Source organism: Lepidochelys kempii, chromosome 8 (assembly GCF_965140285.1).
Source record: "Lepidochelys kempii isolate rLepKem1 chromosome 8, rLepKem1.hap1, whole genome shotgun sequence".
Lineage (NCBI taxonomy): Eukaryota > Metazoa > Chordata > Testudines > Cheloniidae > Lepidochelys > Lepidochelys kempii.
Window position 1 is genome coordinate 78,025,050 of NC_136387.1, and position 17,625 is coordinate 78,042,674.

General features: G+C 40.6%; 1 protein-coding gene across 1 annotated transcript in view; it reads right to left on the reverse strand.

Annotated features, from left to right (window-relative positions):
* Positions 1-16,531, reverse strand: part of LOC140916628 (calcium-activated chloride channel regulator 1) — a 35,008-nt gene extending 18,477 nt beyond the window's left edge. Inside the window, exons 1-9 of the mRNA XM_073358301.1 lie at positions 16,393-16,531; positions 15,801-15,904; positions 14,452-14,592; positions 13,886-14,036; positions 10,414-10,531; positions 8,370-8,529; positions 6,732-6,959; positions 3,344-3,568; positions 635-812 (exon numbers count right to left, since the gene is read on the reverse strand). Of these exons, the coding sequence (XP_073214402.1) occupies positions 635-812; positions 3,344-3,568; positions 6,732-6,959; positions 8,370-8,529; positions 10,414-10,531; positions 13,886-14,036; positions 14,452-14,592; positions 15,801-15,904; positions 16,393-16,531 (1,444 nt within the window). The remainder of the gene's footprint in view (positions 1-634; positions 813-3,343; positions 3,569-6,731; positions 6,960-8,369; positions 8,530-10,413; positions 10,532-13,885; positions 14,037-14,451; positions 14,593-15,800; positions 15,905-16,392) is intronic.
* Positions 16,532-17,625: the final 1,094 nt, after the last annotated feature.

Sequence of the window (17,625 nt, forward strand, 5' to 3'; positions counted from 1 at the left end):
ACTCTATTGGCATATAGAGATAAGCCTGACTGGTGTGAAGGGCTTCAGAATATGCTTGCTTGTAAACTAACCCCAATAAACATCATGTTGTCTGCACTTCAGACTTCTGGTCTTTTGCTGCTTGGTATCTGCGTGACAAGAACCAGGGAAGTGGGAGGGAGAAGGGAAAGCACGCTAACACTATTTAGCAGGGTGTTACCAGGTTACAGTTTTTTTAAAGCGAGGACAGGTAAAGATAAACAATTGCTCCCAATATTGTTGTGTTTATTTAGGTGAAAATAAGCATTCTGTAAATACGACTGGAATTAGGTTACTAAGTTTACTTTCTTTTCATATTACAAGTTGTAAACCACTCTGTTTTTAGAGTAACAGCTGTGTTAGTCTGTATTCGCAAAAAGAAAAGGAGTACTTGTGGCACCTTAGAGACTAACCAATTTATTTGAGCATAAGCTTTCGTGAGCTACAGCTCACTTCATATCCGATGAAGTGAGCTGTAGCTCACAAAAGCTTATGCTCAAATAAATTGGTTAGTCTCTAAGGTGCCACAAGTACTCCTTTTCTTTTCACTCTGCTTTTACATTTCATGCTTCATGTATGCAAGCCAAAAAAAGGGTTAGTTTAGAAAGTTACTCACCTGTCACATCTGAAAATTGTTCTAGTTCTGGAGCAGCATTTGGCCCCAAAGCAATGGTGTGAATGATTGAGCCACTCTTTTCTACCTCCGTAAGGCAATTGCTCATACATGTATCCTCTCCATCTGTCAGCAGTACAATTTCAGAACCATAGAGATTCGTGTATTTTTGTTTAATCATCTGAATTGAAAAGAGAATATCAGGTGTTAGCAATAGGACTTTGTTGTAAATCAGAGGTGGGCAAACTACAGCCCGCGGGCCCGTCCTGCCTGGCTCCTGAGCTCCCAGCCGGGGAGGCTAGCCCCGGCCCCTCCCTCGCTGTTCCCTCTCCCCCGCAGCGCTCTGGGTGGTGGGGCTGTGCGCTGTTGCAGGGCAGCACAGCAACGTGTCTGGCTCTGGCCAGGCGACGCGGCTGCCAGACATGCTGCTCTGAGGGGCATGGTAAGGGGGCCGGGGCGGGAGGTTCCAGGGATCAGTCAGGGGACAGGGAACAGGGGGCGGTTGGATAGGTGTGGGAGTCCTGGGGGGCCCATCAGGGGGCAGTTGAATGGGGCAGTGGTTCTGGGGGTGGCGGTCAGGGGACGGGGAACAAGGGCGGTTGGAAAGCTGTGGGAGTCCCGGGGGGCCAGTCACGGGGCAGGGGTGTGGATAGGGGTCGGGGCAGTCAGGGGACAGGGAGCAGGGGGGGTTGGATGGGTGGGATGCTCTGAGGGGGCAGGAAGTGGGACGGGGCGGATAGGGGGCAGGGGCCAGGCTGTTTGGGGGGGCATAGCCTTCCCTACCCAGCCCTCCATACAGTTTTGCAACCCCGATGTGGCCCTCGGGCCAAAAAGTTTGCCCACCCCTTTGTAAATTTTAGCTGCCCTAGCACATCTAGTGTCTATGTCAAGGGAAATGGTTATCAGTTGTAAGGCAAGATCCTTTCCTTACAAGTGTGAATTGTGCTGCAAGTGGAGATTGTGTTATGTGGCAATGGCTGAATTGAAAGTGTCTGAATTATCCTGCTTGTACAGAGCAGGATGGTTTGTTCAGGGGAGAGGTGTCTAAGGGTAGCATATTCCTTACATCTCTTCCAAGAAGTTGTAATGTGTGCCCTCACTCCAGGTCCTGCTGCCAATGACAGCATATCCACAGTGCATTTTCCAGAAGCCCTGAACATGTCCCTTAAGGCTATGGAAAGCTACCTTGAACACAGTTCTGTTCTCGTTAGTGACTTGAGAAATCACAGCATTAGATGGTTCCATTTTTATTTAACCACATTTCAGAATGAAACCATGCTGAAACCATAGAATGATAGAAGATTAGGGTTGGAAGAGACCTCATGAAGTCATCTAGTCCAATCCCCTGCTCAAAGCTGGACCAACTCAAACTAAATCATCCCAGTCAGGGCTTTGTCAAGCTGGGTCTTAAAAACCTATAAGGATGGAGATTCTATCACCTCTCTAGGTAACCCATTCCAGTGTTTCACCACTGTCCTAGTGAAATAGTTTTTCCTAATATCCAACCTAGAATTCCCCCACTGCAACTTGAGACCATTGCTTCTTGTTCTGTCATCTGCTGCCACTGAGAATTGGAACCCCCCTTCAGGTAGTTGAAGGCTGCGATCAAATCTCCCCTCACTCTTGTCTTCTGCAGACTAAATAAGCCCAGTTCCCTCAGCCACTCCTCGTAAGTGATGTGTCCCAGCCCCCTAATCATTTTCATTGCCCTCCGCTGCACTCTCTCCAATTTGTCCACAACCCTTCTGTAGTGGTGGGACCAAAATTGGACGCAATACTCCAGGTGTGGACTCACCAGTGCCGAATAGAGGGGAATAATCACATCCCTCGATCTGCTGGCAATGCTCCTACTAACACGGCCAATATGCTGTTGGCCTTCTTGGCAACAAGGGCACACTGTTGACTCATATCCAGCTTCTCGTCCACTATAATCTCCAGGTCCTTTTCTGCAGAACTGCTGCGAAGCCAGTCGGTCCCCAGCCTGTAGCAGTTCAAAGGATTCTTCCTTCCTAAGTGCAGGATTCTGCACTTGTCCTTGGTGAACCTCATCAGATTTCTTTTGGCCCAATCCTCCAATTTGTCTAGGTCACTCTGGACCCTATCCCTACCCTCCACTGTATCTACCTCTTTCCCCCCAGCTTAGTGCCATCCGTGAACTAACCAATGCTAAAATAAACAAAATGTGGAATTTCTTGTAAGACATTATATGATTTTGATCTTCTGCAAAATGCCTTGAGATTCCTGCAAAGCATTCTTGTAAGATTGTTTCAATGCAGTTTTAATTTTTTTTGTAGTATAAACATGGCAGGGCCTTGTTAATTTCTTAGGCCCTGATCTTGCTTTTGTTGAACTGAACAGATTGAGCTTCCTAAGTTTCTCACTATAAAGCACATTTTCTAAACCTTTAGTTGTTCTTGTGGCTCTCTTCTGAACCCCTTCCAGTTTCCCTACATCCTTTCTGAATGTGGACACCAGAACCAGTCCCAGTATTCCAGTAATGATCTCAGTACTGCTGTACACAGAGGTGAAATCACCTCCCTACTTCTACTCACTATTCTCCTCCTTATACATCCTAGGAATGGATCACATTAGCTCTCTTGGCTATATCACTGCACTCAAAGCTTATGTTCAGCTGGATATCCACCAAGATTCCTAATTCCATTTCAGTGTCACTGCATTCCAGGACACATTCCCCCTAATGTTCTCCTTCACCTCAAATCCTTTGCGTACTCCTTCGCAGATGTTAGTTCCTCCATCAGCTGATGTAGGCAGGTGTTTGATAAGATTCTGGCGTACATTCTCACTAACTATTTGTTGTAGATTAATTTTAATTTGTGCTGTGGACTGGAATGTGGTCATTCCAACCCAGGAACCCATTTCAACAATCTGTAGTAGGAATATCTCCGCAGATTGGTAGAGACGATTAATGCGGTTATTCTGCAGGTGAAGAAAGAACGTTCTTAGAATGCTCAAGGCTTTTCAGAAGAGACAGCAAAAAGCAAGAATACAGCAATTACTAATATTGTTCAGTTTGTACAAATAAATTGAAATGTACCTGACATGGAGTAGATGAGAGATTTGGATGGAAAATATGGGTAGTTTTCTAATTTTCCAATATCTGAGTACCCCAAAGTACCCCATATATCACCCCGGCATATTCTTTCCAAACCACTGGAGATGTGTGCCATGTCTGGCTATCATGAAAGAGTATCTGCATACTGAAACCTCCAGGAGATATATAACAGTGTGAGCCAAACAGCTTTCTAATAATGTGATCGCATGGTCACAAATCAGATTGTGTCACATAATTTGTTTAGGTAAAATGGCTGCAGGCTCAGAGAACAGCACTCAACCTACCGATGCATTAGGATAGCCCCTCTATTTCACAGGCACCTGGCACTTGGAAAATTTGTTAATTTTAGTGAAAGAATTTATTTTAAATGTAAATATTTGAACAGATTGCTGAAAACCAGCTGAGAAAGTTTACCCTTGGAAGATTTTCTTTCTCTATTAAAACTAGCTGTCATTATTCTTGATCTTTTTAAGGATTCTCATCCTTTCCTATATTAAGGTTAGGAGATGGACAATTGCTGTATTTTTATCTCTGGAAATCTAGGTGCACATCTTAGTTAACGAGTTTGCCTCTTAATAGCTTTGGGGTGAATTTGATGCTAATGAGAGTAAAATACTCATAGCACTAGTTTACAAAAGCTTTTCCAGACTGCTCGTTTACTGTACCTCCACAGCTGCTCTTCCAATCTGAAATCTCTCCAGAGGAAGGAATGCCAGCTGTGTCAAAAATATTGATTGTGTGATGAGGACAGATAATCATTAGAGAACGCCACACTCATTTCACTTGTGATCCAGATTTTGCAGTATTATCTCTAGGTTGGTACATTTACATCCTGGGCCTCTCAGTCCCCAGTTGGGTGATTTCATAGAATGTGTCATGCATGACAGACATTTATCACATCATAACATCACTAGATAATTTGTGGAAACTGTCAATCTTTGCTAAAGATCAGTCCCAGAAATAGAATTGTACTGGTATGGCATATTAGGAAGAGCAATATAGGGGAAGCTTACACAGGGTATATCTGCACTGTACATGTTTTCAGCCAGTGTTTAGTGCTTTACTTTCAAAAGCACTGAATTCCATGCTGCTCAACTGTAGTTCATCACAAGATGCACCACTTACTTGCTATCCATATCTTTCTTTGTCATAAATTAAATGAAGTCCTTATCTGATATTGACAAATACTGAACCACAAAACTTAAATCATATAAAACATTATATAGTACCCTGTAGGCCAAAGAAGTAGCCAGATGCTATTTTAATCACCCTTCTGTACATTTTGGTTGAATTCATTATTATAAATCTTCATCAAATATATTAAGAGACCTTTTCAATCTGCGTTAGCTTCATAAATTATCTTTCTGAGAGAGAATATAAATCCCATGCACCGTCCTTGGCAAATTCCATACCATATGCCAAAGATTTTTCTAATAGACTTTATCAAAACATCATCATTTGACTCCTCAGTGGAGTTGTGTTGATTGTTGAACTGAAGACCCAAAATATTTTTTTAAATAAAGCTATATTAATACACTTATACTTTATAATAATATATGTGGAATTCATGTCAGTATAGTACAGTTTTAACCTGCATGAGTTGGGAGTACTAATGTTATTCCTTTTTGGTGAAATTTTGAGTGACTAGGCAGGTCATTCCAAAGAAGCGTTGATAAAACCTTTCTACCACACGAAAATATATTCAGTATAACAGGAAAAAGTATTCTTGAATGTTTTAGAGAGGTTTCATTTTTTTTATATTGAGATTATTTTTTACCCCTGCACCTGTAAAGCCAGGTGCCTTTGTTATCATTATTCAATCCATACAGGGCTCATAAAGACGTCTAAAAATTACATTTTTTCCAGATATAAATATACTACAATTTTAAAGCAAGATGTCTCGGGCCTCCCTAGGGCATAAAAGGGTGTTGTGCTCCCCACAGGGATGCTGAGGACCTTCTCTTCCCAGAGATATACTGGTGGGAAGATCCTATTTCCAGCCCTGAAAGTCTGTGAGATAACACACTTCAAAGTTGTAACGTTTTTGAGAATAGACGTTGTCACTGGCTCAGGATTCAATGTTTGAAACTAACAAATTAGGGATGAAGAAATTCTGTATATTGGGGAAAGAATACAACATAGGTTGATATAAAAATAGCTCTTGGAAGCTGGGGAATGGTTTGGAATGTAAGAATAAAACCTGGGGAGATGGATTTATGGGCAGAAGACAGCTGAAGCTTGTAAAGGTACAGGATAAATAAACTGCAAAAATGTGACAAACTTATCACATGACTCTCATTTCTACTGTTATATGATATTTATACATATGAACACATAGCTTATTCAGGGAGGTTATATTGGATTTACTGTAAGAATGATAAATTTGAGGCCCGAAACAGATTAAGAGTCTCTTTAAGGGCTCATGTCACCTACAGGGACCTCTCCAAGATGATAATTAGGCTAAATAGCACAAATTTTAATTAAAAAAAAAAGTCTCACTCTGGTTAATCCAGCATCACCTTATGACAACCCAAATTCTTGACTCATTAGGATGAATGATTGAGAGAAAGTATTTCATTTTTATTTTGCTATACACAGTGACTTTCATATTTATTTTGAAAATAATTTGTGAGTCACAGAGCACAAAACTTGCATGTATGATATATTTTCTGATTTGGGGAACTACAGTAGTTCTGACATTCTGGAGCTGAAGTTAAAAAAAGAGCAGTAGTTATATTTTGTAAGGAAAGAGAGACTAAGTCTGGCATATCATTTTTAGCAATTTGAGTTTCCTTTTAGCAATCCCTAAATATGTATAATGGAAAAATAATGGCATCAAATTTTCTAAAATAATAAACATACTTTCTGAAATATTGACTAAAGAAAACATTTGTGTGGGTGTATATATATATATATATATATCTAGATAGACACATACATACACACACCACATTGTTTTATAACTGCCTAACTGTTTCTAAGCAGTTCTGCTAAAAAAGAAAGAAACTTATATATGTTTGTTCTTACTTGAGCCATACTCCCAGAAACATCCAGTACAAGACAGACTACTCTGTCTTTGGTCTGCAGCAATGAGAAGGAGGTCTCATATGGAGGGCTTGTGCTATTTATTGGAGAGGTGTTACTGAAGTCAGGAGAGTTCATAATTATTTCCCAGGTGCTGTGGTAGTTACACATTTTGTTCTGCATATTTGTAGCCTTTTCATTATGAGTACTTTGATCACAGAACTCAACCACCTTAAAATAAAGCCAATTGGAAGAGAAAAAAATTATTGAAAAAAGCAAGTATACACATATAGTAGCAAATCCCAGTATACTATTGTTCCATTGCTCATGACAACCACAAATACAGAAATTCTCTGCCCACTCTGAAGGCTACAGAGAATATAATCTTTCTATGTCCTGTACCCTGGACGAAGTCAAAGAAGCATGTTCCCAAAGAACCTGTCTCAGGGTTTACACTGTGCATAGCACTGCAGCTCAAGTTGACATACCCACATTAGCTTTAGTCCAGCTAGTGCGGCTACAGATAGCAGGGAAGATTTGGCTGCATGGGCTTCAGCATGTCTGTACAAGCTCACCCAGAACCCTGGATATATACTCAGATTGCTAGCCTGCACGGTGTCCATGCCATTATGTCTTCGCTGCTATTTTTAGCCACACAAGCTATATTAAAGTTAGCACAGAGATGCCTACCTGAGCTTCAGTCATACTTCCGATTGCGGTGTAGACACACGGTGTGTCTACTTACCCAGTGTTGTGAGGATGCCCAGGTAGTGCAGACCTCATCAATAAAGTTCACAGATATGTAGTTACTATGGCGTCCCAGTGCTTTGATACATAAGGATCTCAACTCACCTGGGACACAACACACTCTGCCAGTGGAAAATCATGCAGGAATGGAAAAGTTTTTTCAAAACAAATCTCTCTGATCTTCTTGATGGTCAGGAGTACTTTTAAAGAGGATGAACAGCTCACTGCCCCCTTACTAGTCTTAGCAGAGCAAAATTTATGTCACATAATATTTTCAAAGCTCCAGAAGTAAGGTGCTGAGTGCCTCTAGCAAGTTGCTGAGCACACTCAGTTTCCATTTATTTTAGTGGCGTTGAAAATGCTTAGCACTTCACAGGAGGCTTGTCACAATGTTATAACAGAAAATGCCTCCTGTCTGGGTAACTTTTTATTTTTACCTGATCCAAAAAGGAGCAAAATTAGCCACAATCTCTGGGTATTTCCATATACCTGTGATGGGACAGATAAGCCCCACACTGGCAATGAAAGGGCTAATGAGAGCCTGTGGACCCAGTTGGCCCCACCCCACTACACCAACAGCAAATATCAGGCAAGGAGAGGGAAGCTAAAAATAAACTTAGGTAAACTCAGGGCTCCCCGGGAAGGAAAGCAGAGGGGAAGTTTTTTGGACAGAGTGATACGTGGAAAGAGGCTTGGATCTGTGAGTAAAGAAAATACCCCTTATTTGATTCCTGCTATCTTCAGAGTAACAGGAATTGTGTATACTGTTTGTAAATAAACAGGAAACATCAAAGAAATACTTTATTACATATCAGCTTCTCCTATTGGAAACAACGTACAAGACCCCAAATATTGGCTACCCAACTGGGTCAAAAAAGCAGTAACAATACTTACAGAAGGGAGGCTTTGCATGTACATTATAGATGCTGGGGCATTTTGTATTTTATTTGGCACAAATTTACATCCAGCTTCATACAGCTTTGTCTGCTCATCATATTTGCATTCTTTTGTCGTGCTTTGGACTATGTATTTACCTGTGACACTAGCTGAACACCTAAAGAGGAGGTAAGATAGTAAGAGACTTCGCTAACAAGCCACATATAATCAAAATAATAATCTAAATAGTAATCTGTTATTTATTATTTGAATCATGTAAGGCCCAAAGCCTCCAGTCATCATTGGGATTATATTGTACTAGCCATTGCTCAAACACAAATTTAGACACTATCTCTGCCCCCAAAGAGTTTACAATCTAATTTAGAAATGGTCAGAATAATAAAATACTGGTAGACTTTTTTTCCAGCGGTATCCTCAAGTAACTATGTATAGGTTGTGAATCAAACACCATCTAGGTGAGGAGAAACAATAGGAGTGATGAGTGCCTCCACTATTCCATCAATATACCTCAATCCAGACTTGAAGAACGTGCTCCAGAGGTGAACTGGTACTACATTCTCCATGCCCATTCAATCACTGCCTCTGGGACAGAGATCTAGGAGCCTAGAGCTGACCCAACACTGGTCACTAAGTTACTAGCTATTCCCCGCCTGGAGTGGACTTAACTGAGGGCAAGTCTACACTACAGCACTATACTGGAGCAGCTGCACCGCTGTGGCATGTCTGGTGAAGATGGGCTATGCTAAGGGAGAGCACTCTCCCATCAGTATAATTACTCTCACCTCGGTGAGAAGTGGAAGGTATGTAAGCAGGAGAGCATCTCCCGTCAACATAGCACCGGTGAGGAGAGCACGAGGCTTACATCGCTTGTTGGGAGGGGGGCTTTCTTGACTTAGGCTGTAGTGTAGACCTGTCCTGAGAGATGGGTGCTTAATGTTCTAATTAGGCATGGGGCTGATGTGCTAATGAGAGCAATCAACCCATCAGCTGGGAGCAGTTAAGAGGCAGGAAGGAAGTGCAAGAGGTAAGATGCCAGGAGATACAGGGGCACTGTGATGAGGAGATCTTTCCCTCTGCCACCCCAGAGAGTGGGCTGTGGGGAAGTTTACGTACACTGGTATGTTACTGCCCAAGGCTGTACTGATGAACTGGTGGAGGGACCTAATAAATAACACTCTCATGCTTATAAACCTGGAAAGTGTCCAGCCAGTTTGTGGTGGTCCAAAGGTCGGAGAAGGGAGCCCTGTCGCAGTCTCCTTCAGTGGTACCTGCCAATTAGAGTGCTAATTGCAGCAGAGGAGTTTTGTGATGTTGATACTTGTCCATTAGGAATTGGACAGAAAACACTAATTCATTTCACAATGGCCAACAAGTGACTAGCAAACGGTAATGAGTTTTAGGCCCTACCAAACTGGTTCAAGTTCAGACCAGGGCCATTCCAACCCTCTGAGATATCCAGTCTCACTCTGTTTTTTGTTTTTCATTGACAGAGTTCTATGCTTTTAAAAAAACCCTTAGATATGAAGACTCTAGAGAACATTATCATAAGATAGTAACTGCTTTAAAGCAGGTCAATAATGGGGTGTGTACCTTGACCATGTCCCTTTTTAATATTAAAAAATACCCTAAACATGAACTAGTAAGAATGGTTTGGAACTTTAAGGATCATGCCCCAGAGGAACTTAAGAAAACATTCTTATTTAATACATGCTAACCGCTATTTGATAAAGCCATGGTAAATCAAAAAGTAGAAAACAGTAACTCAAATCTGCAATTGCACCCAAATTAAAAGCTCATTTATTATAAAAAATGTGTTGGATTATAAAATTATAGTGACTGCAATTCAATGAGACTGCTTTGTGGGCAGCAATATTGTTACACATTGTCCTATCGCTTCTTTTTTAATACTATGAACAACAACTCGCCAAGACTTTTTGCATGGGGCTCAAAGTACAGACTGAAAACAGACAAGTATGTGCCAAATGTCATTCAACTATTTAAAATGTCATCAGCTGAATTCAAAATATAAAAACACTGGTACCTTGTTGCTTCAACACTTGCTTTTCCGGAGTTTATGGACACATAGAAAGGTGCATCATTATTGTATTCATCAAACACCCCCCAACGAAGATGGGCCCATTCATGGACAAAAACTTTGGCTACGGAAGAGCAGGAGCATGTGTGAATTCTAAATGCAACACTTTAAAGTTGATTTTATATTTCAGTATGTCATTTAAACAAATTTAGGGTCCAATCCTGCAATGAGCTCTGCTTGGACGGACCCCTGTACTCACACAGGACTCATTGCGGGATCCAGGCCTTAAACCCAAACAGATCACTGTGTTCAGATTAACCCTTCCAGAGTATTAACAGACCTGGGTAAAGATCTGACACCTCTGTTTGCAGACAGTAGCTTCTGTCTATTCCTGGCATCAAGCAAGGTGTTTCATGTTACCCATGTCTTCTAAAATAATTCTTGGCTCTTATATAACACAAAGGAAAAGGTGTACTGTACATTAGAAAACCATAGAGAAGTTAGTTTAATTTCAGTTTAAGGTAAAACTAAGGATTACTTAAATAGTTGAAGGCAGATAAAGTGTAAAAGGTTAGACAACCAGAATACTTTCCCAGAAAACCATAATATCACATCAAGACAAACTAACCCCTTTCTTGCAGGTGTTGGTAAAGCCATTGACATGGAGAATGTATATAATGTTGTCTAACTAAAGCTTTTAACTAGAGATGGGCCAAGGAAGCAGAGCTCAGATCTGGTTAAATTTAAGTCAGAATTCAAGGTTTGAGTTCAATTCTTCACCCAGGCTAGTATTTGACTTTACTGGATTCCAATGAATTGTTTTAAGGAGATTTTTGTCCCAAAATGCCAGAAATCTGATGAGACCACAAACCTATACATTTTTATCTAATCGAATGCAGGTTTGTCTTGGATTTGAATCCAAATAACCTTGCACATTTACCAGGGTTCAGACTCAAGGGACTGCTTTTGACCTACTTCTATTTGAAAAGAAACACATCAATTATTAATTCTAATTTGTGTATGGAAACAGATTAATAAATTGGACACTATATTGGTTAAATGGGCATAGGAGAAAGTCATTTTAATGGACAGCAGATTACACTGCACAAAACTGAGGGGTTTCTATTGGGGCTTATTTATTTGCTTATTAATGGCCTCACATGGGCAATGTGAAATGGGAATATTGTTCATTCCTTGTGAATGTACACTTACAAGAAGGGTAGTTGGGCAAATGTGACTTTCAGAAGTTCCAATAAAAACCCTCAAGTCCCCAGATCAGGATCTGCTCAGGAGGGTTTGTTCTATTCTAGGATCCACTGGGACTGGTTTTACTTGCATGTTCACCAGGTTACACCCACTGCAACTCTCAGACTAGCTTACTGCACTGTAACGTTAGGATATAGATTATTTCCAAGTCAAAGCAATGATTTAAGAGGAAAAACAACCCACATTTACTGTAAAAATATTAGCCAGAATTTTCTAAAGAGATTGGTCATTTTAGGTTCCCCCTTTTCTGAGTGTCCAATTTAAGACTCCTTAAGGCCTCCTTAAGACCACTTACTTCCCTGGTCCTTCTCACATGAACAGAGAGCAACAATACCCGAAGTCCAAAGGTGCAAACAATTCGATGTTTATTGGGGTGAACTTCCAGGAAGTATGATTCTAGTTTCCTTCCTTAGTGTCCCCCTTCCCAGCTCTGACACCACAGAGCCTTACACCCGTATCCCTGTTCCCATTCCTGCCCTTAGCCAAACATGATTCCAATTTCCCCACCCCCATTCCCTGTTCCCATTTCCCCCTTTAGCAAAACATGATTCCAATTTCCCCACCCATGCACTTCCTGACTGACTGCAGACTTCTGCTTAGCTATACCTTAACCAATCATTTTACTGAAATTTAACTAACCAATCCTAACATATTGTAACATGATTATGTAACCAATTATATCCCACCACCTTGATTAGTTTACACCCAGCAAAATTAATTATACAGCAGACAGGAACAATCACAGAACCAGACAGAGATTATACAGATAAACAATGGGGAAATGGGGACTACAGTGATAGAACAAACACAGAAATGAGGATTTCACATCCCAGCTATTGATAAGTGAGTTCTTGCCAGACAGGATGCTATCAAACTAAGTTTCCTTTTACATCTTCTAGGCACTTCCCTTTCTCTGGAGGCGATACGCATTATCAGGACAGGATTGTATTCCTAACAGCCCAATAGCACCTTATTTCAATGTGACTAGTTTGGAATGTGAGGATGTGACCATTCGCTTCCCAGCTTATGGCTGTGTCATAAATATAAAGGAAAGGGTAAACACCTTTAAAATTCCTCCTGGCCAGAGGAAAAACCCTTTCACCTGTAAAGGGTTGAGAAGCTAGGATAACCTCGCTGGCACCTGACCAAAACGACCAATGAGGAGACAAGATACTTTCAAAAGCTGGGGAGAGGGAGAAAACAAAGCTCTCTCTCTGTCTGTCTGTGTGATGCTTTTGCCGGGGACAGAACAGGAATGGAGTCTTAGAATTTAATAAGTAATCTAGCTAGATATGTGTTAGATTATGATTTCTTTAAATGGCTGAGAAAATAAGCTGTGCTGAATAGAATGGATATTCCTGTCTGTGTGTCTTTTTGTAACTTAAGGTTTTGCCTAGAGGGATTCTCTATGTTTTGAATCTAATTACCCTGTAAGGTATTTACCATCCTGATTTTACAGAGGTGATTCTTTTTATTGTTACTTCTATTAAAATTCCTCTTTTCAAGAACTGAATGCTTTTTTTCCATTGTTCTTAAGATCCAAGAGTTTGGGTCTGTGGTCACCTATGCAAATTGGTGAGGATTTTTATCAAACCTTCCCCAGGAGGTGGGGTGTAAGGGTTGGGAGGCTTTTGGGGGGAAAGACATTTCCAAATGGGCTCTTTCCTAATAAAATAAATCTGGTCAGATGTTTGGTGATGGCAGTGGAAGTCGAAGGGCAAAGGGTAAAATAGTTTGTACCTTGGGGAAGTTTTAACTTCAGCTGGTAAAAGTAAGCTTAGGAGGTATTCATGCAGGTCCCCACATCTGTACCCTAGAGTTCAGAGTGGGGAAGGAACCTTGACAGGCTGCCTCTGTTGCTTAGCCAAAGATCTTCGCCTAAGCACAGGGCCTCAGACTGTCACAGTAAGAGAAGGACCTTACACCGGCAGACAGTGATTTTGATTCTTTCTTTTATACCTCTATCACTAGCTAAGTGATAAGAATACACCTAAATTCTTAGAGTATAGGCCTTTCCAGACAGGCTTGAATATCTATATCCTAACAGAGCCTAATGTTCAACACTTTGTGAAAACCAGGTTCTTTTAACGTGTCGCAGGTTGGGCAACCAAAAACTGAGGCACCCCAAATCATGAGTCACTTTGGAAAATCTTGGCCATTGCATATTTATAAGAACAAAAGCAGAAAATTAAGGTCCAATAGATGATGCTACCTCGTGGTCCATAGATGTTATACAAATTGTCATTTAATAGGAAGTCGGGAGTGAAATGAATGTATCGTCCCTTTTCCCCACATCTTCCATATTGCAGAGTGTAAGGATCGTCTCCGTACTTCAAGAAAGGATTAGCCACGATAACATCTGCCTAAAAATAAAATGGTCCTTGTTTAAAGGGCAGCAGGAAATGGACGGTGACGAATGATTTTACTCACACCCGTTGATTGTTCCCTTGGGTAATGACTGCAGGACTGGGCACTAGAGGGCAATACAAATTCTAAAAAGAGCAATTTATGTTTCCACATTATTGAAAAACTTAGGGCTTGTCTACACAGTGGGGTAACATGCACTACAGGGGGGTGATTTCAAAAGTGCAGGACTACGTTAAAGTGCATCAGGGAACATTTAATACACAAGGATCAATTAATGAGCAATACGTTAGTGTGTTTTAGAAATAACACCCCCATAGTGTGAATTATTCCACCTAATATACAAGACCCTATGTCTTATGCTTATGAACAGAACAAATACTTTTCATTTGTGAAAAGCGCTCTAAGTCTTACCTTATCATATGACTCTGTCTTTATGCTTAAATACTCCGGTTTTGGCAGCCAATGCAGAGGAATTATAATTTTTACAGTTTTGAAAAAAAATCTCTGTTTTGTAGCATTGAACAAATAAGAAGAAGCCTCTTTGACCATGTCCTGGTAGGGAAAGAAAATAAAAGATTTATGAATTAAAAATTGAACAGGAGCAATTTAGACTTGCCAGGAAAGAAGAGTACATAAAGTAACACTAAATGTCTGAAGGCATAGAAAGAAACCAACCTTGGCCAAGAGAAGGGCTGGGACAGATTATTTCCCTCATGGAGCAAGGAGAGATCAAATTGTAACTCTGAAAGACTCTGGATTGCTCCTAGGGCAGTACAACTATATACTGCCCCTTACTCAGGGATTATGATAAAAAACACAATCTAGCCCATGAAATAAAACCTGACAGAGGTCCTTCCAAACATGAAATTTCCTCAAAAAAGTTACATGGGCCTGAGGTGAAGGATAGGCGTGGTTCGGTCCTGGTCTTTTTCACTGATCTGTAAAATGTACAGTACTTTGATGAATAAAATAAAATGATAAATAGTCAGTAAGTAATAACCTTTTTCTTGTCTCTGGGATTCCTCATTTCTCTGCTGCACTTCTATAGAGTTGTACTTTTTTTCCTGACTCTACAGTGGGCACTACTTTGTCATTATTTTTCTTTTTCCCTCCTCCTTGCTCCTTCCCCACCTCTCCTCAGTAGTTTGGAGGTCACTAGTTAATGGCTATGCCCTCCTCTGTTTATTGTTCTCTTTACAGCAACTGAATGCTGCAATGACCAAATCATTATGAACATGGAGAAAAGATCTACATGGTGACACTGAGAAACGAAAGAATAAAAACAGAAATCACTACATATATACTAAGGGTTTTTAAGAACACAGTGAATATCTGCAAGGCCAGGGAGAAAGGAGGGATAAAAGCAAATGGAAAACATTGTAATGGAGGTACAGTAAATGGTAATTAAATATCCATGTTCTAGAGATTTTCTAGTCTAAGGTACACATATTTTGGAAAGAAGAAATAAAAAGGTGATACATAGAATCAGCTTGACCCTGAGCCATGATATTCCTGTTAAACTTCAAGAGATGAGTACATTCATTTCATTAACAGCAACACTTAAATAAAAATTCAAGCTAAGAACAAATTTAGTAATCATAGAATTGATCTAGCTCCCATGAAAATCAAAAGAGAAAACCTCACATTGACATTAATGGGAGCTGGAACTGGTCTTTTTAAGATTACGGCTAATTTAGAGGTAGAACTAACCAAGACGTCTGAATGTCACAGAAGGACATTACATATACCAAAGTTCTTACCTTTATGTTTCTAATGATATTGTCATTTTCTGGTAATCCAGGGTTAATTGCAATAACAATATCCTCATAGCCACCATTTTTCAGCTGTACCATAGAACCTCTCACTACAGGTAGCAGAAATAAAAGAACCAAGCTCTTGAACACCCTCATTGTCCTTTCTCCACAACTTTTGTTATAAATATGGAGGCACAACAGTGCTATTTATACAGTTGTATATGAGCAGTTTGTTTGTACATTTTGTATATTTTATGGCAAGTATATATGGATCTGCTGTGTAAATTAAGTTTGCATAACTGTACTCAATGTGATGATGTAGGTTACATATTAATACACTGAGGAAATTCCTAAAGACTGTAATAAGCTAAGTCTGAGCTGTATTTCCTTATCCGTGCACATATTCAGTGCAAAATACAGTGAACAGTTATCACATGAGGCAGATATTGCTCAGCAGCCTCCAACTTCATCACTGGCCATCCCCATCTCCCTTTCAGCCTTCACATACATATTGCACTGGCGTTCTGTAGCTACTCAGCGTATCCATAGTGGTCCCGGAGCAAAATTTCCCTTTTTCATTGTAGAAAAGAGGCCTTACTTTCCAAAGAGTCTGGCATCATGTACCTTTCCAGACCACCCTTCATCAATATTGATGCTTCTGCTGCAGTGATCAACAAATCTTTGGAGGACTTCTGATGATGAACTCTGAGGCCTGGTGTGGTGGGCAAAGCATACATTGGTCCCATCAGTGGCCCCAATACAGTCTGGGAACCCCAGCCATGCAAAACCATTGATAATCTTCTGTGCAGTGCCCTAGCCTTTATGACCCGTGGCAGCAGCATCCTGTTAATAGCTGCTCACACTTCCATGACAACAGCCTTGACAGTTGACCTATAAACACCAAACTGGTTATCTAGTGACAGAGAGCAATCCAGGGGGGTGAGCTGTCAGATAACGATGTACATATGCTTCTGCAGGCTGAGGGGAATTCTTGGTTGGTTGCTGCAGCTCCAAGGTGAGCTCCATTCTGTTTGGCTTAAATGACCTTTTGAACTTTACCATGTACTCTCATACTAGTTTACTTCTAGCCCTCCTGGATTTCCTTCTGAGCAGAGGTTTGCATGCCTCTGAGACTCCATTGATTCCCCAAGTAGCATCCATGCACAGCCTACACCTATGTTCCACAGTTTTACTTCCGCCCTTTATACAGTTCACCAAGTAGCATTCCAACCATGGGCATGCCCCCACCTACAAATAGATTAAAGCTCTACCCTAAACTTAAGAACATCATCCAGCCCTAGGTAGAAAGTAATTTTATTGCAGCATAGCACATAAAGCCAACTGTACAATTTTATAATACAATTCTATTTTCCATTACAGTGGAAGAAGGAAATATGGCTCTGCACAGATTTCAGTTGTGAATGCCTGCACGCAAAAAGGCTTATATTGCTCTTATAAAAACAGATTTAGCTACATCTTATCAGTAATGTAACTGCACTTTAGAAAGAACGTAAATGCTTTTACAAAGCCATTTTAGAGACAAACTGAAATAAACAGGGCCAATCATAAGCATGCATGTGACTTTAGCAAATATGGTAAAAAATAAAAGATTTCTAAGCTTAAAATGGTGTGGCTTTCTTTTCCATTCCCCACTTTTCATCTTCCATTCTTTCACCCCACCTCCCCCTTAATTGTTCCATTCTTTCACCTCACCTCCTCCCTTATAATCAATTCTGTGTTTTTGTATCTTTCCCTTCTTTCCTCTGGAATCCATCTTCTGGTGTCTCTAGTATTCCCCCCATCTCTCCCCTACCCAACAGAATCAGACTGG